We start from the raw sequence: 24804 nt of genomic DNA, 5'->3' as shown, positions 1-24804 counted from the left end.
ATCCCAAAAGACATTTATTCTCCTCATTCTTATTTTTTTCTTTTCATCCGTACTTGACTATATATTGAATGTATTTATCAGTTAAAATAATTGGTAGAAAAGATAAGGAAACAAAGAACAAACTAAATAAAGGAAAGCTACTTTTCTTACCTCAGCCACAATAAGAATGCCATACTGGATGAGCTTTCCTACTGTTTCATGGCAAACTTGGTAAAATGTCTGGCAGGGCTGACAAGAAGAATTTAATGTAAACGTCACTGTCCTATACTTCTTTTTTTAAAGACAGATGGCACTGTACAAAGTAGCTGCCAAATACTCCCATGACATCACCTCCCTCACTCCACCAGGCACGTCCTAAGACTTGCGATGCCCACCCTCTTGATGAATGCCATGGTCCCGAGCAAAGCCTGAGAAGAGACGTGTGGCCTGACTGGCAGAGGCCCCAGTGCGGACCACCTGCGGAGGGTTGCTGGGCTCAGTCTCACCCCCAGGGGAGCTGCCTGTCAGGCCTCTAACACCTGTTTCTTTCTCTTTACCAGACAATTTCTCTGAGAAGCTATCTGACAGTAAATATTGTACACAACAGTGGTGGACGAGGAAACACAATATTCAAATAACTCACAAAAGACCCAGGAAAAGGACAAGGTCAATCTTGGGGATCTTATCTACTCTATCCCCTCCCATCCTGTCTCCCCAAGGTTCACGTAAAACAGATTCCCCAAGAGGGCCACCAACATACAAAGAATGCTGGGGAGGAAGGTTGCAGTCCTAACACGTGTACTCAAAAATGTCCCAGGACACGTCCAAATAGGTAGAAGGGGAGATTAGACTTTAAATAATAGGAATTCTATTTGTTGATGATTCTGAGGAAAAAAATCTCTCTACTACTTCACACGTGCTTCATTATAAATGTCTAAAAGGGCTTGGATATAACATAACTGCTCATTAGTGCTACTGCGCCTTAGTTTCCCCATTTGTAAAGTGAGAAAGGGTTGAGCAGATGATTTTTTTTTTAAACAATTTTAAAGTATGCATTTTTTTGGTGAGGATGATTGGCCCTGAGCTGACATCTGTTGCCAATGTTTTTTTCTTTTTCTCCCCAAAGCCCCAGTACATAGTTGTAAATCCTAGTTGTAGGACATTCTAGTTCTTCTGTGTGAGTTGCTGCCACAGCACAGCCTGATGAGCAGTGTGTAGGTCCACGCCCAGGATTCGAACCGGCGAACCCCAAGCCACCAAAGCAGAATGCGCCAACTTAACCACTTGGCCATGGGGCTGGCCCCGAGTAGATGATTTTTAGACTGTTTACGGCTCTTACCTTCTGTGGTTCTATCATCCACAAGTGGGTGCGTTAATTATTTACAAACCTCTGACCCAGTGCCTTTGGCACAATCAGAGCTCAGTAACTTTGATCCGACTGATGCAGGACGTCAAGCAATCTGTCCTATCCTGCCTCAGAGCTGCATGAAGGACTCACTGGAGCAGTGACCCCACAGCAAACTGAGATAGTAAACGACATATTGGTTTGGCAGTCATTGAGACCCAGGAGTAGAATTTAAAGCTTAAAAAATGGATCAAAAATTCTCTAAGAGAAAAACAAAGGTGGTTGCTGTTTTCATAAAAATGCTCAAGAAAAAGAGAACAGGCAACACTAAAGAGTCTTCACTTACGAGAGAGATGGTGCCTTCGTTAGAGAGCAGGTAGCACAGACTGGCGGCCTTCCGCACCAGCTGCTCCTGGCTGATCAAGCTGGGGGATGCGCTGGCAGACCCTCCACAGCCTCTCTTGTTCAGAACTGCGTAAAGGCTGCAGGCTGAGGAAAGGAAAGCATCAGTGAAGCCAGCAGCCTTACATCTGCAAGAAAAACTTCAACTGGCTCAGACAACTTTGATTACCCTCAACAGATTGTTAATATATCAAAATAATTACCTGCATTCACTGGAAAAATTTCAGTAAATCCCCTTAGGATTCACTTCTCATGATTACACATGATCCCAAACCCATCAAACACCTTCCTCAGGGGCTTCAGTCCCCTCTGCTCTCCTCCTTCTCTGCTCCCTCTTAATCACAAATGAGCCCCCTCCACTCACTTCACTGCCATGCATGTGTCTCCTCTCACCTAGCTTTTCAGCTCCTGGATAGCCAGACCCCTTACCTCTGCTCCTCAGTAATAAGTGGAATACTGTGCATACGCTACAGTAATTCAGTAACTACTTATTGAAGAATAAATGTAAAAATAAGCTATAAATAGTAATGTAGATTACATTTGTATTTGAAAACTAAAAATATAGCAACACACTCTCTCAAGTAAGGGGCTATCCTCCAAACTGAAGTAAACACCACTATGTGTTTCAGGGCCCTCTCTTTTCCATGAAAATATTTCAGGGCTTGACATACCTATAATGGACTCCATGATAAAGACATGGAGTACCCCATTGCTGTAGAAGTTGAGTTCAAAGACTGAGGGGACAGTTGTGCTGGGAGTAATAAAAAACTCATCATTCCTGCTGGTGTGGGTGATTGTGACGCAATTTCCCAGCAGCTGTATGGCATGCATGACTACATCTTCTGAATTTCCCGAGAACCCCAGGTCAAAATCACGAGCCAGGACTTCCTCCTTCATCACAAAGAAGTCCTCCACCAATGTGGAGAGATCGATTCCCTAGAGAAACAGACAGAAATGTAGCATGACAGTGGAAAAGCTACTTGCCAAGAGGCCAAGAGGCTGTTCCAAGAGTTTTTTTTTTTTTTGACTTGGTTTTCCTGCAGCAGGCTGTTGGCATATACAGAAAAAGGCACAGAACACCAATGCAGAGAAAGTCAGAAAACTGGTTAAAAAGCTCATCCTCCAGGAATGTCCAGATATTCCACATGCAGGGAACACTCTAGCCACAGCACATGTTATGAGCACAAAAGATCACAAAGGGAGGAAGCTGCTGAGTGTAAGAAGTGCTCATTTTTTAGTAAGAATTTCCCTCATTTTAACTATTTATGTGGCAAATATTTATTAGGTGACTATACATATTGGCACTATGTTTGGTGTTGAGAACATGACTCTAAGAGAGACAGACAGTCTCTCCCATCATAGCGCTTAGACAACTGCATTGTGGGAAGGTGGAGTGTGGTCCTAAACACAAACCAAACAGCTTAACTGTTAGTGATCAGAATACTTACTGCATGTCAATGAAATAGGCCTTATTTACGTTAACTATATTACTCAAAGAATGTCTTACTATTTTTACATTAAGCAGTCTCTGAGTTTTTTTCAAGTAGATTTCTTCCCCCATCAGGTTTGTAAGTTCCTGTGGGCAGGGTCCTTAGCTTATTTTACTGTTTATCTCATGGCACTGGCCAGGAGCGGGCCAATCCGTCAGTGAATAAGTAGGTGAACAGCTAACGAAGCATTCTCATGCTTCCTACAAAACTCCAGGTGGCCCTGCAGACATACCTGCCTGTGTCTGTAGAGGAGCAGGCAGGCCACGATGTGCGTGGACATAATAGCACAGGATTTGCTAGCAGCTGGAAGACAAACACAAAGCTTTAGTTGCATTTTTTTTTTTTAATATAGCTGAAACTTTTAAAAAGTACCTAAATCTTAATCTATTTAAGACAATAAAAGTCCTCTACCATATTTCCCATAACTATGATTTACCAAAGGGCAGTTACAACATTATACCGTGTTCTAGGCCCATGGAACCTCATTAGAGGTCACTACTCATCCTGTAACAGAATTCAGTCTAAGATAGGTCCACCTTCAAACCAGGCCAATGGAAGTTAGTTACTGGATGACCAAGAGGCACCTTTACAGAAATACCAAGACCCAAGGTATGAGCCTGTTCTAGGAGCTCCACAGCATACCCCATTTTTGTATTTCCTGACTTGTTCCTGGGGGCAATCTGCCATAACTCCCTCTCTACTTCACTCCACATTAAAACAAAGGTGTAGTGGGAGGGAGATGTGGACTTTAAGTCAGAAAATTTGGGCTTAAATCCTGACTTTTACACTGACCAATTTCATAACTTGGGGGAAATTACTTCAATTCCCAAGCTTCAGCTTCCTCATTGGTAAAATGAGAATACTACCTTATTCACTGGGCAAGGTAAGAATGAAATGACTGGCCTGGCACAGAAGCCATTGAAATGCTTGTTCGATATATTTTAATTTCCTTTTTTTTTTTACCCAAAGGTAGCTCAGAAGTAGGGAGAAAGGTGACAGAAATACATTTGAGAATGATTATAGTTCACAACCCAATACTCTGAATTTGTAGAAAATTGATATAAATCAAATATGAGAACATCTATGAAATAATCTGAAGCAAAGACATCATTTGTGAGTTTTCTGAGATGATAATGAATTCATGAATACTTTACTCACAATTGTTGTCTCCAGTGTTTAAAAAACAAAAAAGTACCCAGTACCATATTTAAAGCCATGAAAAAGAATAAAGAGTTTTTTTAAAACATGAATAAATATTTGTGTTATAAATTGAAAAAAGCACAGTACCAAACTGTAAAAAATATTTTAAAGACTAGACAGCAACACTCTTGGTTATTTGGGTGTAGGTTTTATCTTTATTTTCCAAGTTTTCAACATTAAGGCTGTACTATTTTCAGCATCCAGAATTTAAGCAAGGAAGAGACATAATCAGATGCACTTAAGAAAGAAGACTCTGGCCCAGCACAAAGCAGGGGCAGGAGCAGCCAGAGCAGAAGGAGCAAGACGAGGTGAGGAATCCTCCACAAGAACGTCAGCAGGAAGAGCCGAGTGTCTGACCTGATGGGGATGAGGCACAGGGAATGGCGAGGTGATTCCACCCCACGGGGCTCACTAAGGGACTACGTCGCTGCCACTGCCATAGGGACTCTAAAGTAGGCTCTTGGACGTGACACACCACCACAACCTGGAACTTACGGAAGGCTACTCCTGCACTCCACTCACTCGGCTCTGGGTCACTCCCACTTGAATTATTTGTACTCTCTCTGAGAAGAGCATGAGCTTTTTAAGAGTAGAACCGTGAATTATTCAAGTTGTGGTCCCCACGGCTAAAACAAAGCTCTACCTTAACAGATGCTCAATATTTGCTGAATAAAATTGATCATGGGGTGAGAGTGGGAAGGGACATGCATAAACCTAGATGCTGCTGTACCACAAGTTAGTTCAAAGAAACAAATTCATGAGCAAAATAGGCGACAAACCATTTGGCAATGCTATTTTTAAAAAGCGTAAGAACTACCACATGAGCAGCTACCTCAGGCGCTATGTGAGAGGTTTACTCAGTTCCCGCAAATCCCCACAGCGTCAGTTTCTTTCTCACAACTTACCTATCACCACCTGTTCATCAGGTAATAGAACCACAAGCGGAACCTCCCTTCAGCAGATTCCAGAACCTACATGGTTTGCACTGCACCGTGCTGAATCTGAATTGCAGAAATAAAGAGTTTGGTATTCTACTTACTGAAGAGAATGTGCTCAGCCAGATTTGCAATCAATCTTCTTCGGAAGGGTTCATCTGTTGCATTTCTGGACTCATTAATGGACATGTCTGTACCTTCATCAGCAGCATCACTGGGTCTGAAAAGTATTTTTACAAATTAGACTCCTACAACCCCACGCTTTCACAAAGCAAACTATATGAGCCTAAGATACAAATGTATTAGATACTTTAAATTACTACATATTCTAAATTTAAACCACAAACAGATTATTTCTCTGGGCTGTTTTCCTCCACAATATCCTTTATTACGTTACACTCTCCTGACCAAAACACGTGACTTAGTTATGACTAAATAGTCTGTTGGTACATCACTTCTAAAATTCACTGGCAGAAAGAACCCAAAAACAATTTTGAAAAGTTGACCCTTGAACATACTGAAGGAAAAGCTTAACGTTCAGTTTCTCTAAGTTACAATTCAATTTGAATTCTGGAAAATTCACATAGGAAACCTCTTTTATACGTTGCACTTAGGTACAAGATGCATAACCTAAGCTTCTATCAAAAATAATTCATTTCAAACATTCAAAGCGTAAATAAGAACTCCTACATGATTCACAAAATCAAAAAGATTTTATAATGCAAATAATCAAAAACCTGCAAACTAATATGAAAACACATCATTTCAAGATCCTTTATCAAACCAATGGAAAAGTTACTCAAGTGAGGAAGTAAAAACAAGAACATGCATGTTCTTAATGAAGTTAACCTATTTTCTATGCAATATGAGAAATAATAGATATTTGAGAGTGTAGTTAGTATAAACAATCTCCTTAAATCTTGCCTTGAAGGAAGCATAGCTGGTAACAATGCTTGCTCCAGCGAAAGTGGAGCAGACACAGGTTTCTGACTTTGGCTTTCTAAATATTCCTGGAAAAAAAAATACAATACAATCACTGACTGTCATTGTCTCACTTTCACAAACACATATAAAATATAATTTGACCTTTGAAAAGTAAAAAGGGAGTTGTTTATAAAATGAGCCATGCTACAGAGCATGAGAAGTCCTTTCCACATCCTAAACTATCTTCAGAAGTCCAGAACGACTCATAGAATACTATTAAACATGAAATCTAAGAACTGAAGATACAAAGAACAGGATGATGCTTAAGCAAAATCATTTAAAAATTAACGGAGAAAATTTAACTTTTCTCACATCTTCATGAAATTATTTGACATCTTCATGAAATTATTTGACATTCCCAACATTATTAATAGTGATAATTGACACAACCACATTTTTTAAAGGAAATGCGACAATCTGAGGGTCACATGATATTCAAAAGAACCTCAATCCAAAAGCAAGTCATAACAAGATAGAGAAATGCAATATAGTTAAAAAAAAAAAAAAAAAAAAGTGGTTGGGGCCAGCCCAGTGGCGCAGCAGTTAAGTTTGCATGTTCCACTTCGGTGGCCCGGGGTTCACCGGTTCAGATCCTGGGTGCAGACATGGCACTGCTTGGCAAGCCATGCTGTGGCAGGCATCCCACATATAGAGGAAGATGGGCACGGATGTGAGCTCAGGGCCAGTCTTCCTCAGCAAAAAGAGGAGGATTGGCAGCAGATGTTAGCTCAGGGCTAATCTTCCTCAAAAAAAAGTGGTAAGAAATGAGGTCCCCAAAAGCAGAAAGGATTTAAGGCCAGAAAACATTAGCATGGCAGTCAGACTCTTAAAGTAAAACCAAGAAGCAAGACAGAAAGAGAAGCAGGACCTCTGCTCCTTATCCTCGGAGTCCCGACTCCCTTACACATCTACTCTTTCTCCTTTTCCAATCTGAGAATCTTAGGAATTTAAAACTGCCAAGACCTCGGGGACCCACCAGTCCCAGGATTCTCCTGGATGATGCCACTATCCTTTGGCATATGTGGGTACTAGATTCCACTTAGTAGGACGGAGCATCATCCTGGACTGTCAATTTTACCCAGCTTTTAGGGGTCGTGTCTTGAAAAATTTCCCCTAAAGGCAATTTCAAAACATAATATAAAATATCAGTATATACCATAAAGTAACATGCAAAATTTTCATGAAGTAAAAACAATAGCAATAAATGATGAAGCCGGTATCTCCGAAAGACAGACATTTACTGTCCTTTGTCAACAGGCATGCCTTGGTGGAAAAATTTAGGAAATGCCATTCTTGACATAGTCTTCACTTTACAAGAGAAGAGCCTGAGGCCCTAGTCACATGGAGAAGAGGCGATGGAGGCAGTCCTGGAGCCCGAATCTTCTGACACTGAGCTACACCAGTGCTTTAACACAGCCTCATCCCAACGGACACTCACCTTTAAGGAAAACGGCTGTGCAAAATCCACTCTGACACATCCATAGTTTTTTCGTAACATTCTGATAACGCCTCTAGCTACGCTCCAAAGGCTCTCATTCTTCTTAGGTTTTCCCTAAATTCCAATTTTGAAATAATCACATGGTAAGAAATAAAGCTAACACATCAATGAATGAATAAGGAAAATAAGTATTCATTGACTGAGAGTTGTCAGAAACGGTTAGCATTTAAAGACACTAAGTAATCATGTCATTGGGAGAGACAATTTGGTCAACAAAAAACAAAACATTTAACACTAATTCATTTGATGCTCTGTTTATATCACTCACAAAAATACAACTAAAAACTCATGAAGGATAAAAATGACACAACAGCCTGAAAAACTGTTCTGTGGTCCTCAGATAAAAATATCTGAGGTCTGATGGTCTCCAGCGTCCAAATACCTAAGGTTAGACAACTGAATGACAAATCCAGCCCCACAGCAGTCTTTAAGCTGACGATTACTTTAGTAAGCATTTACTGAATACTTAATGTGCACAAGGATGGCCATATATCACACACAGGACTCACATGTGACCTCATGAGACACAGTGAGGGTGAGTGGAGTCGACATTCAGGACAGACACATACAACACAAGGAGGAGTCTCATAAGAGAGACACGAGTAATAATCCAGGTCCATCACAATTTTTAAAGCCTCCAATTAGCAAGTGTCCTTGACTTCTGACATGTTTTGGGCAGTAAGCTTGAAACACATACCTTGCCCAAGACTTCCACACTGAGTAAGAACCAAACTAACTTCCTCTGGAACTCTCACAATGTTGGTAGGAATACTAAGTTGGTAAAAGCATTTTGGAAAACTGTTTGGCAGTATCTACTAACGCTGAACACATGGATACTTTATAACCAACAATTCCACGCCTAGGTACATACCCAAGGACAAAATGCATACATATGGTCATCAAGAGAAGTGCACAAGAATGGCCATAGTCAAAAGCTAGAAACAAAACTGTTTTTCAACAGAATGGATGGATTGTGGTATATTCATACATTGGAATACTACGCAGCTATGAGAATGAACAAACTCTAACTATAGGAAACAACAGATGAATCTCCCAAACACCTGCTTGAGCAAAGGAAACCAGATGTAAAAAGACTACACACTATGTCATTCCATTTACACTGAGTTCAAAAACAGGCAAAACTAATCTATCCTACAAGAAGTCAAGATAAGTGGTTCCCTTGAGGGGACAGTAAGAGAGGGGCACAAAGGGAGTTTCTAGGGTCCTGATAACATTGTTCCTTGATCTGGATGCTGGCTGCAGGGATGTGTTCACTTTATGATAATTCAAGCCACACGTTTACGATTTGTGCATTCTTCTGTAACTATTATACTTACTTCAATAAAAAGTTTACTAAAAAAATTATTGCCACTCCTCAAATTAATTTATAATTGTTTTGTCAACAGGATTCCACCAATTCTTCAGCCTTAGCTTAAAATCTGCACATAAACAGTAAGCTCTGGGGAGAACAAACCACATGTAACCCCCATGGTCGAGACGGCAACTCAATACCAAGCATTCTTCCATTTCCAAGTCCCATGACCAAAGCGGGCACTGATAAATCTCATCACGTCACCTCCTCCCAGGGCAGGAAGGAACCACATTAGCACTACCATCAGGCTGACATAGGAGATGAGAGCTACTGGCCACGCCCACTCTACCATGTTTTTACAATGCTTGAAAACTAGAGAGTACCAAAAAAAATTCCAAATTAATTCTAAAAGCAATTGTCTAAAAGCAAAAGACTTGAAAGCAAAGCAGACCTTTAGGCAGGCAGTCCTCTTACCAACTGTTCGCCATTGTAGTGACCTTCAATAATACGATCATAGGAGATTCCAACAGGTATTATCAAGATGTCTGGGATGGTTTTGGTAGACATAGTATCTACCACAACGGACAAAAGTCCTGCCCGAGCACAGGAGGTTTTTCCACTCCTAGAGCGTGTGCCTTCCAGAAAAATCTCCAAGAACTGCTGCTGTCGAAGTAGTTCAACTATATGCTGGGATATAAGGAGAAAGAAAAACACGAATTCAAGACTACTCAACTTAGAATAAGCTTAGCAAAGTCAAGTCTTAAAAAAAAAACCCTATAACTTCACTACTGACAAAATATTTTACTCACACAAATAATAGTAAGACAGCTCCTCCAATACTATATTTTAACGATAACAAAAGCTCATCATCAAACCCATACCCAAGCAATAATCACTCAAATAATTACTCAGACAACAGTTTTTTATAAAATCTCTATCAAGTCTCTTTTTCCTTCTACTGTGATAACTACCATAACAGCTTTAGGGATAGTTAGAGATCAGACGTACCCCATGGAGCAAAGCTCTATAGAGAGTATCTTTCCGTCCATCTGGTGTTTCATCTAGCCTCCGTCGTATGAAAAAGCCCCCAAGCTTATGGATTAAAGTACTATAAATTCAAGAATGCATTAATTATTTACAAAGAAAAATGTAAAACAAATACTCAAATTCCAAGTTACTTCAAAACATTTGCCATATGGATATAAGTCACAAGTTGTTCGAGCTGCTGACAGTGAAAATATGGACATCCTTCTATTTTCCACTTTATTGACGTTTCAATCATTTACATTATTCATCACCCTTTAGAATATCACTTCGCATGCTAAAGCTCTATTACATCTGTTCCAACCCAAAAGAAGTAGGTATATTACCCCACAAAGGCGAAGATATAGATGGTAAGAGGATTATGAAATACTGCTAAGTTTTAAAACCCTGTCCAGAGTCTCAAGACACTGACCATTAGACATCCCAAAATCTGCCTACAGCACATTTACTACAAAATGAATGTAATGCTACAAAAGCTCCTTTGGAGAAATTTTCTGAAATAAGTATTGCTATAGTGTCTCTGTGAGGCAAGGATAAGTCTATCAAACTGAAACCAAGCATAACCATCTTTCCAAACCATGCAACAAACATCTGCTTCATTTATACATACATAGGAATAAAACAAATCTTTTCACACCTCCATGTCTCTTTCTATAATACTCATGGATTCTGACATGAAGTTTAAATTTTCTAATACTTAAGTCAACCTTTCCAAACTCAGAACCTCCTCCTATTCTTTTCAAATAGTGATATTGATATAAATATTAACATATTTTCACTATCTTCTATAGTCAGTATAAGGAGGCAACAGCAAGATGTCCCCAGAGCTTAATATCAATCTTTGAGAGTAAAACTCTGCAGCATAAGCTCATAATGAATGAGATGAACCGCCCACAAAAGTAACCCATCCTGAAAAGTGATTTGTGAAGGTGTAGAAAAGAAAACTGCAAATAAATAGTCCAGCTTATCGACAGTCTGTCACGTCTGAAAGAAGGACAAGTGAGCAATGACTGGCATAGAGTTCATGAAAAGGAAAGGTGGATTATGAGAAATTATCAGTGTTTATTAAACACTTTCAAGAGATCCAAGTTGAGAACCTGGAGGGAATGAGTACATGAGTCATTCAGATTACGAGAGGCAAACTATTATGGGGCAAGACTTCTTGAGAGCCCAGATGGAACAGTCCTCTTTGCTCTAAGTCTACGCCTACCAGCAACTTTCTGATGACTTTTTTTTTTTGCAGAGGAAGATTTACCCTAACATCTTGCCAATCTCCCTCCTTTTTTTCTTCCTTCTCCCTCACCCCCACAAAGCCCCAGTACATAGTTATATATAGTTTTAAGTTCTTCTGGTTCTTCTATGTAAGCTGGCACCACAGCATGGCTACTGACAGACAAGTTGTGTGATTCCACACCTGGAACTGAACCCAGGCTGCCAAAGCAGAGCCCACTCTGATGACTTTCTAATTCAGCTTCCCAGGTTCCACAATACTGGGAAGAGGTGCGCAGGAGAGTAAACAGAAGATATTCTAGTCCCTGGAAAAGCACGTCTGCCCTGTAGGGTCATATCACACTGTATCATAGCTAGCTGTTTGTCTACTTTCCCCCAATAGATTATGAGCTATTTGAAGGCAAGGACTATGTTTCTTGTTCACTCTTGTCTAAAGCACAGCTGGGTAAGTATCAAGTGACTGCATGAATGAATGGCTTCTCTTCAGCTGTTCACATGAGTCAGGTTAGCCACAGAACTCTGCGCCAAGGAATTAGGGAGGTGCTCCTTGGACTGTGAGGCTGACTGCCACCCTGTGAGGCCCTACCTGCACAACCTGCCCACCCACTTCCTTCCCAGTCATTCTCCAAATTCACCCTCCTCTTACTCTCTGCTGCTCACAGAGCTGACCTCAGAGATGCTTTGTGTTTTCAAGTTTAAAACTTCAATTTCCCCAAACCAACTAAACCTACTCCTCATCAATTCCCCAACTGGTGATCAGCCCCATTATCCACCCAGTTCCCGGGTGGTAAACACCTGGAAGTCTTCCTCCCTCCTCTCCCCTACTCTGTTGAGCCCCACATCTGGACTAGGAACTGGTCTTGTAAATTCAACTTACTAAATATTTTTCAAATCGATGCCCTCCTCTCCAAGAACACTACTACACTTTTAATTTAAGCTTTCATTATCTTCTGCCTGAACTATCACAACAGAGGCAGAATTGTTCCAACTCCCTCAACCAGAATGACTATTCAAAAGGCAAATCTGAACATGCCATTTCTCAAGTACAAGATACACTCTAAACTCTTGGCTTAGAAATTGTTTGATCTAGCCCTCACCACCTGTGCAGTCCCCACCTGCAGCCTCTGCCCCTTCCCAATGCACCCTACGTCCTAATCCTGCTGACCCATCTGCAGTTCCCAACCAGACCGTGCTGCTGAACCTCTCTGCCTTTTCACGTTCTATTTCCTCTGAATGGCATGCACTGCGTTCTGCTAAAAAGCAACGAGATACACCTTTGACATTATATTATAATTATTACATGTTCCTAACTCTACTAAACTATGAGGCCAAAGTAAAAGGTACAATTCTTTCTTTCTTTACAGCATCACCACCACCCCAGCTCCCCACTGCCAAGACTGATACAGCAATTTACTATCTTGTTTTTCTAATTGCCTATCTACTTGATAAATACTGCCCATAAAGGTTATTCACAGTTCACAGTTCAATGGTAATAGTCTTTTAATGTTTTTTTGTACTTTCCATATTTTCCACAATAAGCATGCATTACTTCTATAATAAAAGTAAAAAAGCTAACGTCATCTTTACAATAACATGTATAATATGTATCAAAAGGCACAATGAAAAACACAAAAGTCAAAATATAATCTTTTTCTTAACTTAAATTTCAAAAGTTGATCTTACCTGAAGATAGGGAGGTTGAGATTATTGCCTGAAGCAATGTATGGTGCTTTGATGTTATAGCAGAAGAGAATGAAAGTGAGCAGTAGATAGTCAATATGTGATCTATGAACTGGTAGAAATATAAGTGGCAAATTCATCTAGTAAAGGGAAAAACGCCAAATTTAAAATTCAAATGTAAAGCTCAGTCACACTTCCCAACTTCACATTTGGTTAGTCACTCAAACACAGGCTAATCAGTGACTCATTCTTTTAAAACATTTTCCAGTAATATGAACTTCTTTCAATTTAACAGCTAAAAACAACAACAAAGAATCAGAGAAAGAGAAGAGGCAATCACGAGTTCAAGCTGACTCTATATATCTTCTGAGAGGCAGCCTGATCACGTAAGAGCATAGGTTTTGGAGTCAAGCTTGGTTTGGTTTGAAATCCTGGGCAAGTCACTTATTAGCCATGACTTGGGACAATTTCTTAATCTCTCTGTGCCTTTATTTCCTCATTTATAAAATAGAGATTGTTCTACCTGATTTTCAGAGTAGTTGCAAGGTAACTTACAAAAGGGGGTCCTCCAGATTGCTGGGAGGTCCTCCCTTACCCCACTGCTCCTCCCCAAATACACAGCTCCTGTAGCTACCTCACATGGGGGAAATCTTCCAAATGGGTTGGAAAGCACAACAGTATACAAGAGAACATTTCCAAAATCACTCTACAAACATGGAGAAAACAAAACGACAGATTCACATAATTCTTGCCTCAGCTGCAGCTTTAACCATCTCAAGTTGACCTTTGTGAATTTGAATATTCCAGAAGAAGCTGTTGAACAGTTTTAGCAGCACCCATCCAGTCAGTCTGAAAGTAAAAAAATTCTAATGTGTATACATATATTTATATAAATATAGTTGACTTTTGTCTATTTAAATTTCAGAACCTACCAGCTAAGAGCAACTGTAAATGGCTTCACATATGTGCATGTGTTTGTATGGGTTTATCTGAATTGTGGAATTAAAGAGCTGACTTTACATATATACTATTTATGGAAGTATTTGCTTATTACGTACTAAAGTCTTACGTTTCACTCTAATTGCACACTTTATATTTCAGAAGCAAATCACCAAACAAAGATTTAGGTGAGCAGAGGGATCCCTCTGTTGCACACAAACCACTCCCTTTAAGACATGAGTCTGTGCACCCTGCTCGTGACTAGTCTAGAGAGTAGACGTCAGCAGGGAAACAATGGCTGCCATCAGTTAGCAGAGATGAGGGCAGCTTAAAGCCCACCACATTGCCACTGCCCATGGAAGCGGAGTAAGAATATAAAGAGGAGTTGGGTTTAACATCCAAATACATAAAGCATCTTTTGGACCAAGAGCATTTGCTGAGGAAAGTACAATGGTTCAGTCCTGTGTGCTCAGAACAGGATGGCTCTCCCTGAAACCTTTTGCCTTGCCTTTTAATACCTGATCATTGTCGGGGAGACAGTGGCAACCATTTCTTGAAGGATCTTTTTGGCTTTCTTCTTCACTTTACTGATGGCTTTTGATTGCTGCTGTGCAGAACCATCAGGGTTTAATTCAGCAGCCACTTCTGCAATTGCCTCTTGTACTCTGATTTGAAAATGGAAAGACAGACAATGTAACAGGTTCTATGCTACAATCTGTATTCAGTATTTTCTAAACCTAGCTATAAATGACCAAACAAAATGTACCTTCTCTTCAATATGTGATAACATGAGAGAATAAGTTCAAGTTAGAAGTGCTTTCTTTGGCTGTCTATTAAATATTAAGAATATTATATTCCTAAATCAACAAATCCCTGAGGAATCTGGAAGGTAGAGTTAAGAATTTAATTCAAATTCACTGGGTAACAACGTGAATTTGAATGTTCCAGTTATGCCGTGAGGGATACAAAGTTGCACTCTAGCAGAAGGAAGAAAAGGGCATAAAAGTCAGAGGTATCCAAAAAGCCACTGCCAAAGTAATGTGTGATTTTTCTTTTGAAGATCTAATTTATTATTCATTTATATTGTCTCTCTCTTAGTGGAACTCTGTAGAAGTCTCCAGGAAAGATCAAAGATAAATATTTACAAGTGTTTTCCAAATCAAACCAGTAACTTACGAAAGGCATAGCTCAATATTAGAGTGGCACAGAGCAATAAGCAGTGAGGTAAAAGGGAAGATTTGATCCAGTTTTGTAAATTTTCCATGTGACATAGGAAGAATACACAAGCTTAAACTGCCTCAAATCACTTTTAACATCCTAGTTACAAGTCAAAATATCTGGATGGAATGAAACATACTTGAAGGTTTTTACCTAGAAAATAGAAAATGTAATAATCTAAGGGAGTTTCAAACAATTGTGCTTTCTCTCATTGCTGCCACTGATTTTAGACTAGTGTACAGCACAACTACGCGTAGCCCATAATTCATTAATAACAAAAGGTCAATTCCACAGGACACTGATGGACTCTGAATAGCATTTATTTCAATCTGGCCAGGAAGGTTTTCACAAGTAATTAACATGGTTATTACATCTTCTTTATCAACCATTCACTGGTTCATTCAACAAATATTTCTTGAGTACCTACTATGTGACACCCTGTTCAGGTCTTAACAATCATCCCAGAGGGACTGCATTTCTAAGCATCTTTCAGTCCACCTGGTCTCCGGCCCCCCAAATCCAGATGGATGTCTAACATGGGCCACACCAATGAGGTGGAACAGAGACCAACATTCACCCAAATTCCCAAATTCCAATGCCTAAACTTCAGAATGATCCACTTCATATTTCCCCACTCCACCCGAGTTCCAACCAGTCTCTCCCATTCGTGAGCAAGCTCTTCTAAGAGCAAGGACAGTATCTTATTCACTCAAAATTTCTACTGATGACTTTCTAGTACAAGAATTTGTGCCTAGATACTCATTAATTGTTTGACAGAAATATCAAACTTGCTTCTCTTTTGGCTATAAAATAGGAAATGTGATGTCCCAAACATCCATACTACAGAAAACTTCACAGAGAACTCTGGAAATATGTGCATCTCTGAACTCCAACTTGCCTTTCATGTATTAGAAACCCATTCAATTGTTAATGCATGAAACAAGACTGCTATTCCCACTTGGCAATGCTCACCAAAATCATCTGTTTTCCTGCTTTTCCCTGGTTTCCTTTGGAAGCTAACATTTAACGTTTAGAAATGCAAATACCTCGAGACAGATTCCCAGAGAAACTAAAGGTTAATAAAGGAAATTTCTTCCCACTCCCACTCCTAGCAGCCACCCTTGCCTCTCCCCTTTACAGCAGAACCCCCTCCCCTTACCTACTGCTGTTTAGTACATTTTCAGTCACATTGGTGGCAAACATGCCTCTATGGACATCTCGCTCTTGAACAAACAGCACGTAAGAAAGACGTCTTGCCAGCCATCCTCGGTGCCTGCAACGTGAAAATGACTTAGCAGAGAAGTACTCTGGGAACAGCTAAAACAGGTTGCTTAAATTATACAGTGGTTTCCCTCCTGTAAAAATGAAGTGAAGCTTCATTTCATCTACTCCTGAGATTTGGAGTTCTCTTATAGCAAATTCTCCTTAGTAGTTCAGGATGCTATGCAGACAATTTCACTCTTAATTTCTTTCATCTACTCTCACCTAAAATTTAAACTTGGAATATGCATACTAATTCTTGAATAATGTTACTTTGCCAAATAATAACCTAAATATAAAAACAAAAGAAATAAAACCAACTTAACGTTATTAATACCACAAAAAAGTAAATATGTTGAATGCTATATATACAAGCTATATAGCTTTTAACTATAGCTATGGGCTACAAAAAGATAATTTGGAAGTCTTTTCCTACCATGAAGGGCTAATTTTCTTTATTATAGTAATTCTTCTAAGGTAATCACTGACTCTCAAATTGACAAGGCTGATCAGTTGACAGAAGTAACAATAACTAGAGTATCACTTGAATATGTGTACCATGGGCTCACGAAACCAGAAATTTTTTTTTTTTTTGTACACATTCAACATCTCTAAGGGATAGGACATATTCCCATCAGTGTCAGTGTCTATGTGTTGTTTGGATGGGGGGGTTGGGGACAGGACCTCAGAAGAAGAATGCTACAAAACTTCAACATGCACTGATTTGTAATGATTACATAACGCCTCATTATTGTTTCCTCCATAACATTCATATGGACAGAAGATTTCAAATATAAATTCACTAATTCCAAAAAGCCCTCAATTGAGGAAAAGTAATGTGAGGGAGAACTATTTATGAATCACTTGTTCCTTCATCTCTCCTTCCTGACATCTACCTCATTTCCTTTGTCTGTCTCAATTCTCTGCAAACTTGGCCCAATACGTTTAATTCTAAATTCTTCCTTGAGTGAACATTTTCAGAATTATTATTAGAATGCACAAAGCCCAAGTTTTCCAAGAAATCCTTTTGCAATTGACTGAAAGCTGTATGTGTGTGGGCATGCAGGTGCAAAAATGTTTAGGCTTTGCTTCCTGTAACACATGGAAGATCTAAACAGCCAACTCAACTGCACAGTGTATTACATTGACTAGTTTCATATCGCCTAGTCAATAGAGCATATGCTTTTTTTTCCTAACTGCCTCCAATTGAAAGCAACAAATGAACCTTTTGACTTTATACAAAAAAATGTCTACTCACATAAAGAAAAAGAGACTCTATGAGACCCCTTTTCTTAGGATCTTAATCATGTCAACCAAGGGGGGTAAAAAAAAAAAAATCAGTGGACCAGAATTTCTCTTCCTTCCTTTGAGAGAGAGAGAAGGGAAGCATGGAAATGGGAAAAAAATATGTTCTTTGACTTTAGTTCTATTAAAAAAAAACTTTAATATATACACAAGTATTATCATGCTTGTTTATGATCTCATCATCAAAATATAAGCAGTAACATCAACAAGGCTTCAAAAGTAAGTATTTGACTTCTCGGGTCAATTTTTCCTAGAATTTCACATATTTATCATCACCTGAGCCTACCGCTTTCCTATTCCAGGCATTTACTCTTAGAATCACAAGGACTGTTCGCATTTTCGGCTGCCGTTACTCTCTCGCCTCACAGACATTCACACGACCTTCCCAGCCTCCTTCTCATTCCCTAGCCTAGATTCACATAAAACAAAGCCTCTTTTCTCTCACTCTGGGGCCTAATAGCCCATCCCATATGCCTGGAATTTGGAAGTAAGAATTCTAAGAAAACTCTTACGCTAATAATAAATCAAAGAACATTTGCTCAATAGAGGAAAATATTTTCTAAAACTCTATAGATTAGGTAGATTTCAACAGGCTATACTTTTTTTAAAATATAAAATAACCATAATAGATCAGAAGACATTCAAATCTATACCTCTTCTCAGACAGATCTTTATCACACTTTGGCACACTTCAGATGCAAAGTCAATATATGAATAAGTTAGAGAAAGCTCTAAGTGATACCTACACTCTCATGAAAATATCTATTATATAATTATCCTGGCAGAAATAGTAGCAGGTCTCTCAGGTGGCTACACTGCTTCCAATTTTTAGAGAAAGCCTCTTGTGTCAGAAGTTCATATTCTATTAACTCAAAAACATAAAGAGATTCATTTTAAAGTATGTTAATTGATTATTATGGAGTTTTTCTTTCGAGGTATATTAGAAATATAAGAAATTTCTTTTTACCTTGTGTGAGTTTCATTGATATAAATAACATTCCGCAAACCCAAAGACGGGATACTGGAGTTGAAAAATTTATCCTACATAAAACAAAATAAACGTAGACATAGATATACACTGGATTGCTGGTGAAGAGCTCACATTACTAGTTCTTGATGACTTTTATACTTCAAGCATAAAGTTATGCATTGCTTCAAAAATCTAAGTGATGAAGACAAATTACGTTTTATTGAAAAATACTTTTTAGCCTTCAAAGATGGTCACAAACTCAAAATTAGTCCTTAACACCTTGCAATGCCTCTCTCTTCTGCCTTACTCCCCACCTCCAACCCAAACAAGTTGAAGATACAGAAAGCTTAAGTCATTGACAAGAATACTGGAGACTTCAGTGTTCCAAAAATACAAAAAAAAATCATGCTAAGTACCGCGTAGTTACTGTTAGATTACTAAATCCCCCAGTAATCCTGTCACATAAGACTTACTATCCCCATTTCACAGAAAGGAAAATTGAGGCTGACAGAGGTTTCACACTCAACCCTACATTTTGCTCCAAAGAGTATGGTCTTTCTATTCTAAAACGACTGTCCCACTTAATGAGAAAAAGTATGGCTAAAGGTCACCCTCTTTACAGGAAACCTTAAAAGACAATCCAGAAATAGCTCTGCTAAAAAGGGAAAGTCTACAGCTTTATCAATGTGGGCAAAAAGGTAAACTTTCCACAAATAAATTTGGAGATGGCATAACATACCTTCAACAAAAGATATAAAATATTTAACAGAAATCTCTTTAGAGAAAAGGAAAAGAGGATTTCAGAGTAAGAGTGGCAAATATCAAAAACTTACTATAAAAATATCGTCAAAAATTATTTTAAATAATCATGCCATGGAAGAATTTTAAGATCAAATCCAGCTCTATCAGGTACTTAAGCAAAAAACATTTATCTGTTATATTACTCACCTATCCCCACTCCAAACCATCACCACCAAATAATTTCCTATACTCTCTCCTGACTTAAGAACACATTAGAGTTAAGGTAATGTTTTGCTCTTCTAAACATTCAAAATTAGAATTAGATGAGATGTCAGCTCCAAAAGGAAAAGCCACATGATCTTCTATTTAAATCTTTATTTCTACTGGCCTGTTAATCTGAACTGGCCTTACTCCTAGACTAGAAATTCCGATGATCCTTCAATTCTACCAAATTCTTCCAACAAGGTGCTTGTGATTCAAAAGGAACAATATTTACCTCAAGACATTCTTGAGCAGCCCTGAGTATTTAACATAAACTGCTTGTGTCCTACTCAAATCTCTCTGAAGTTAGTAAATTCCTTTATACCAGACTCAGAATTCTACTTCTCGCCAAATCAACTCTGAGTAGAAAATTCACGCAGTGCAGTTAGCTATGCACACAGGTTAAAAGCAATCTCTATAAATGACAGGCACTTAAATGGCAGAATTTCTATGTCCTAATAACTGGCACAGCCCAGAGAGAGCTTAACATGCAAGTGTACGTTATAATAGGTAACCCTATTGCCTTAAAACACAGCCTCATTAGATTCCACGTTCCTGTGCCAACTTATCCCCCTGGCAGACGGCCATCAGAAGCACACCTCTCATCCAACCCACTCTTCCCAAATACTACACTGTAACGTGGAAGATTTTGCGTGGCTTGTGTTTTTTCACCAAAACACAAACAACAAACCCATATACACTCTTTCTTAGGCCTTCATCCAAACCTTTTAGTGACCACTCTTCACTATCGGAGTCAACAGACACCCTCCCCCAGCACCCCCTGAAACAGAAACTTAGTAAAAGGAAGCGCAGAGCAAAGCCACAGTGCTGAAGTTCAACATCTAGAAGTTACGTGAAGGTTCCCACCAACTCTTCAGAAGAGTTAACTGAAACTAACATCTACTCTCCTCCTAAAGTCATACTAAAACTACTAAAGAACCAAAACATCACTTAGCATCAACTATTGGACCAATATTTACTGAATAAATGAGTGGAAAGAAAAACTGAGTCAACATCTCTACTTGGAATATTTGGTTTATAAACATGAGTCTCAATTCTAGAAATGAATTAAGTCTACTAAGACAACACAATAAAAAATTCACGCAAAGTTGGAAATCCATGTCACATATTTCACTCTGTTTATTAAAGTTTACCAAACAGAGACATTCTTACCCAGCTCTGGGGAGTACAGGAATAACAACATCTTCCGACAAATGGCCTTTTCCGGCCCATTAGGCTTTCTTTCCATTTTAAGGTTGCAGATCTGAAGAGAGTAGGTCTGAAACCACATTCACTCTAATAAATATTAAGGAAAAAATAGTGTGTGAATGGTAAGAGAATTATACTTGTCCACTTGCTCTGTAAAATTCATACATTTCAGATAGAAGAGAAACTTATGACCATTTTTGTTTTGGTAGTGTGTGTTTCTCACAGCAAATTCTGTTCAAGGTACTCTTTCCATGATCAACACTTGGAACAAAGCTTGGAACATAAGTAAAAGTTTAGCAATAAGAATAGTAACAGCCAGCAGTGACTGCTGCATGGTCAAAGCAGCATTCAAAGGTTTAAAAACTATAAGGTCAAACAGCCTTCTGACAGTTGTGAGAGCAATAAAATCAGACTCCTGGATCCCTATGCTAACAGTTAATCTTACTCCTTCTTAAATCATACAGTCCCACAGGAGTTACAAAGGCCTTACACAGTAAGCAAGTTGTTATAATACAGCTTAAAACACTTTAAAGGAAAGTCAAGGTAAACATACAAAATTCCTTTATCTTAACAAGAGGGTTTGAAGGTTGGAATCTAAATTATAGCGTACTGTCCAATCAGGGTCAAACTCCACTCTTCTGTTCCAAATATTTTTCTCTTAACTTTGAGTTCATCAGTTGCTCAAACCCCACTGATATAACATTCTCAAAAAAAAGCAAAAAAATCACCAAAATTCCAACATCATTTTTCATTTAAAGCAGAAAGTGTTCAAGAAATATTTAAAACATGCCATGTTATGCTGAAATAGGGAAAACAATGCAAGAAAATGCATGCCCTTTGGATTGGGATTCATATGAAAATTTATTTAAAAAATTATAAATAGGAAATAAAGTTTCTCTATTACAAATTCATGCTTATTAAATATAATTATGGAAAATAGATAGAAAAATAAATCTCTTTAGAACTACACCAACCAAAACAACTGTTAGTAGGTATTTTTTTCCCATGCAAAAGTGTTTTGCTTTTTAACATAATCACCGTACTCAAATTTCCTACCCAATTTTTTCTTCCCAGTTAACATAATACTGTAAGAATTTTTAAATATTAGATTTCATAAACATACCTTCTAACAGCTGGAGGCAGTTTCTGTAGCTATTAACCTCTATTTGATATTATGTTGCTTCCAGCGTTTCCACCTTCATAAACAACATTGAAATGAACATCTTTAGGTTGAATGCTTTTAACCAGTAGTATCTTAAACTTACCCATTCCTCGCTTGCATGCTTACATCGACCAACACTGTATTCTGATGAATTTGGCAGATAAGAAACATCTATTGTGCCAAGGGTCAGTGCAGATTCATCCATGTCACAAAGCGTAACTCCTAAATCATGTGCTATAAAAAATATATACCGCTCATGTTAATGAGGAATCCAGAGAGTAAATACCAGAACTCAGAACTCTGACTTCTGCATTATTTTGCCCCATAACAGGCTGCCAAATGAACTACTAGCAGACTTCCACCATGTTTAGTCAAAGCGTGAAAACAGACTGATGTATTTATATGAACTCAGGCCATCCTGATTTAAAAAAAAAAAAAAAAATCAACATTTGTATTTTCAGACTTTCTGAACAAAACAGCTGTGAATTTGTAAGAGTAAATAATAGCTCATTTCAGGCACATGACAAAGAATTTCATTTGTGTTAATAATTGAATAGTTCTTGGGAGGATGAAGGTATGTGTTTAATTAAATATGTTACATGTATGCACACAAGTAGACAATTTTTAAAAATTACATGCTGGGAATTTTGGGTTATACATATTATGCAATGTAAAATGGGTAAAGGCACAGAGGACACCTCAAAGTTTCCCGCTTAAACTGAATTAAGCTCTTAATTTTCTTGTGATGCCTTAAATATTTGCACTTTTAACACATCTACAAAGCTCTAAAACAAGACCACACTGTCTCGAAATATCTGATTTATGAGTTTTCAGCCTTTTAAAGCCTTTTCCTACCCTAAGGGAAAATGTTCACTAACAGTGAACTGCTAAAGAAAATGGATAGACGTTAACCTAAAATATAAAAAATGTCTAATATAATTCCCAAATTATTTTAGCTTTTGGCTATTTCTCAGCTGGCCTTCAATTAGTCCTTTAAAACCTTAAAAGGTCACATCCAGGTTAACAGTATTCTTTGGAGGGCATATTCTGATTTCTTCATAATCCCCACGTGGGTTTGCTATGGCAACTGTTAACCTCAGCATAACTATATACTCCTTAACAATTTAACTCTGTAACAATCTAACATCATAGGCGAGGGGAGAGAATAGTCAAGCAATGCACCTGGCATGAAATCTCTTCGGTGTTAGAAAACTCAGCTATCAGTTTCAGGTGCAGAATGCGGCTACAACAGAGGGAGCCTGAGAAAATGAACTCCGTGGCTGGCCCCAGTGATGAGGGGGGAAGGAGGGGGAGAAAGAGTCTTGTGCCAACAGGAGGTCCACGCCTGCTCCTCCCTCCCCGCAGAGTCTATCCAAGGTCAAGAAGTAAAAACGAACTCTGGAGGCGCCAGATTATGGGCTGAGGGGAGCCAACTGTGGGTTCTAAAAGGGACAGAAGCGGGAGGGCCAGCTCTGACGCCAAACACACCGGAGTTGAAATCCCCCACTGCTTACCGTGTGTGCGACTTGGGACAAGTTGGTTAACTTCCATGCCTTGGTTTCCCCATTTGGAAAGTGGGCATAGTATGACAGATCTTACCTTCTAGGTTGCTGGGAGGAATACGTTATTATAAAGCGCCTAGCACAGTGTCTGACACACAGTGAGCGCTCAGTCCAATGAAAGGTCATCTGTCATCGCACTGTCCGCAGCACCAGCTGCTCTCAGAGCACCCCTGCTGCCTCCACGCCAAAGCCCATGCCCCCACTTCCCCTTCAGGTGCAGAGGGTACAGAGTCCATAGGGACTTCCCTCCTCGCAGGGGAACCCACGCCGCAGCCCGGTCTCCCGGGGAGAGAACAATCCCGACCTGGACCCCGGCACGAGCGGGGCCCATCTCTCACGGGGAACTGGGGTCAGGCAGACACGGACCTCGCTGGCACCTGGCAGGAGTGGCGCGGGGTCCAGCGGAGAGCGCGGCGGCGCACCCGTGCCAGCTCTGGCCGAGCAGCCTCCCGGAGCCGTTCCCGCCCTCGCGGCTGCTCCGCCGGCTCCAGCGGCCGCCGATGCCGCAGCTGCCGGCACTTCAAGTCTCTGCGGCGCCTGCTGCAACGTCGCGCCCTGATGACGCAACTGGCGAGTGACGCGACAGCTGCAAGCAAGCCAGCCTGGCGCCGGGAAGGGGGCGGCGCCGCGCTCCGGGAGCCTCGTGGCGGTGCACGTTGCACGCCCATCTGAGAGTAGCATAGCGAACGGCTGTGTGTCTGTGTGGGCAAGTGTGGTGTGTGAGTGCCTACACGAATGGTTTTTCTGCTCAGGCGCTGAGTCACATGAGTGTGTATGTCTGTGTGTACGTGTACCCGTCTGCATTGTGTGAACTCTGCTCATCTGGACGTTTGTATCTCCACCAGGGTCTTTTGGGAGTGTGCTCTCGGGCTGTCTGGGTTTATGTGTATATGTGTGGTCTGTCTTTTGTGAGGGTTGTAAGACGACAGAACTTATTAGGGATGGGGGAGGCGGGGGCTGGGAATGGCCCTGTTGTGTAATTTCTGTTAACAGTGGCTGAGTGCCTTTTTTTAAAGGAAGAAAATGAGGAATTAAAAGAGAAACAAATAAGGCTTGAAAGAGTCCGAATCCAAATTTA

At 39.6% G+C, this 24804-nt stretch overlaps 1 protein-coding gene across 15 annotated transcripts in view; it reads right to left on the bottom strand.

The window, feature by feature from the left end:
* GPAM (glycerol-3-phosphate acyltransferase, mitochondrial) overlaps nt 1-24804 on the bottom strand; it is a 59602-nt gene that overhangs the window by 7933 nt on the left and 26865 nt on the right. For 6 of the 15 annotated variants that reach the window (XM_008539585.2, XM_070632433.1, XM_070632446.1 and 3 more), the window contains 16 exons: nt 22268-22398; nt 20967-21089; nt 18789-18862; nt 16416-16529; nt 14557-14703; nt 13852-13948; nt 13103-13239; nt 10154-10253; nt 9620-9832; nt 7774-7887; nt 6276-6361; nt 5456-5571; nt 3449-3519; nt 2398-2662; nt 1671-1813; nt 151-228 (listed from right to left, as the gene is read on the bottom strand). In XM_008539585.2, coding sequence (XP_008537807.1) covers nt 151-228; nt 1671-1813; nt 2398-2662; nt 3449-3519; nt 5456-5571; nt 6276-6361; nt 7774-7887; nt 9620-9832; nt 10154-10253; nt 13103-13239; nt 13852-13948; nt 14557-14703; nt 16416-16529; nt 18789-18862; nt 20967-21089; nt 22268-22369 — 1980 coding nt within the window. In that variant the 5' untranslated portion in view covers nt 22370-22398. Of the gene's footprint in view, nt 1-150; nt 229-1670; nt 1814-2397; nt 2663-3448; nt 3520-5455; nt 5572-6275; nt 6362-7773; nt 7888-9619; nt 9833-10153; nt 10254-13102; nt 13240-13851; nt 13949-14556; nt 14704-16415; nt 16530-18788; nt 18863-20966; nt 21090-22267; nt 22399-23346; nt 23399-23763; nt 24425-24804 lie in introns of those variants that run through there. The other 9 variants (XM_070632459.1, XM_070632434.1, XM_070632471.1 and 6 more) reach the window with 5 other exon arrangements.

Source organism: Equus przewalskii, chromosome 1 (genome assembly GCF_037783145.1).
Source record: "Equus przewalskii isolate Varuska chromosome 1, EquPr2, whole genome shotgun sequence".
In the NCBI taxonomy this organism is placed as follows: Eukaryota; Metazoa; Chordata; class Mammalia; order Perissodactyla; family Equidae; genus Equus; species Equus przewalskii.
The sequence above is the reverse complement of the archived record's forward strand: the minus strand, read 5'-3'. Positions and strand labels throughout refer to the sequence as shown.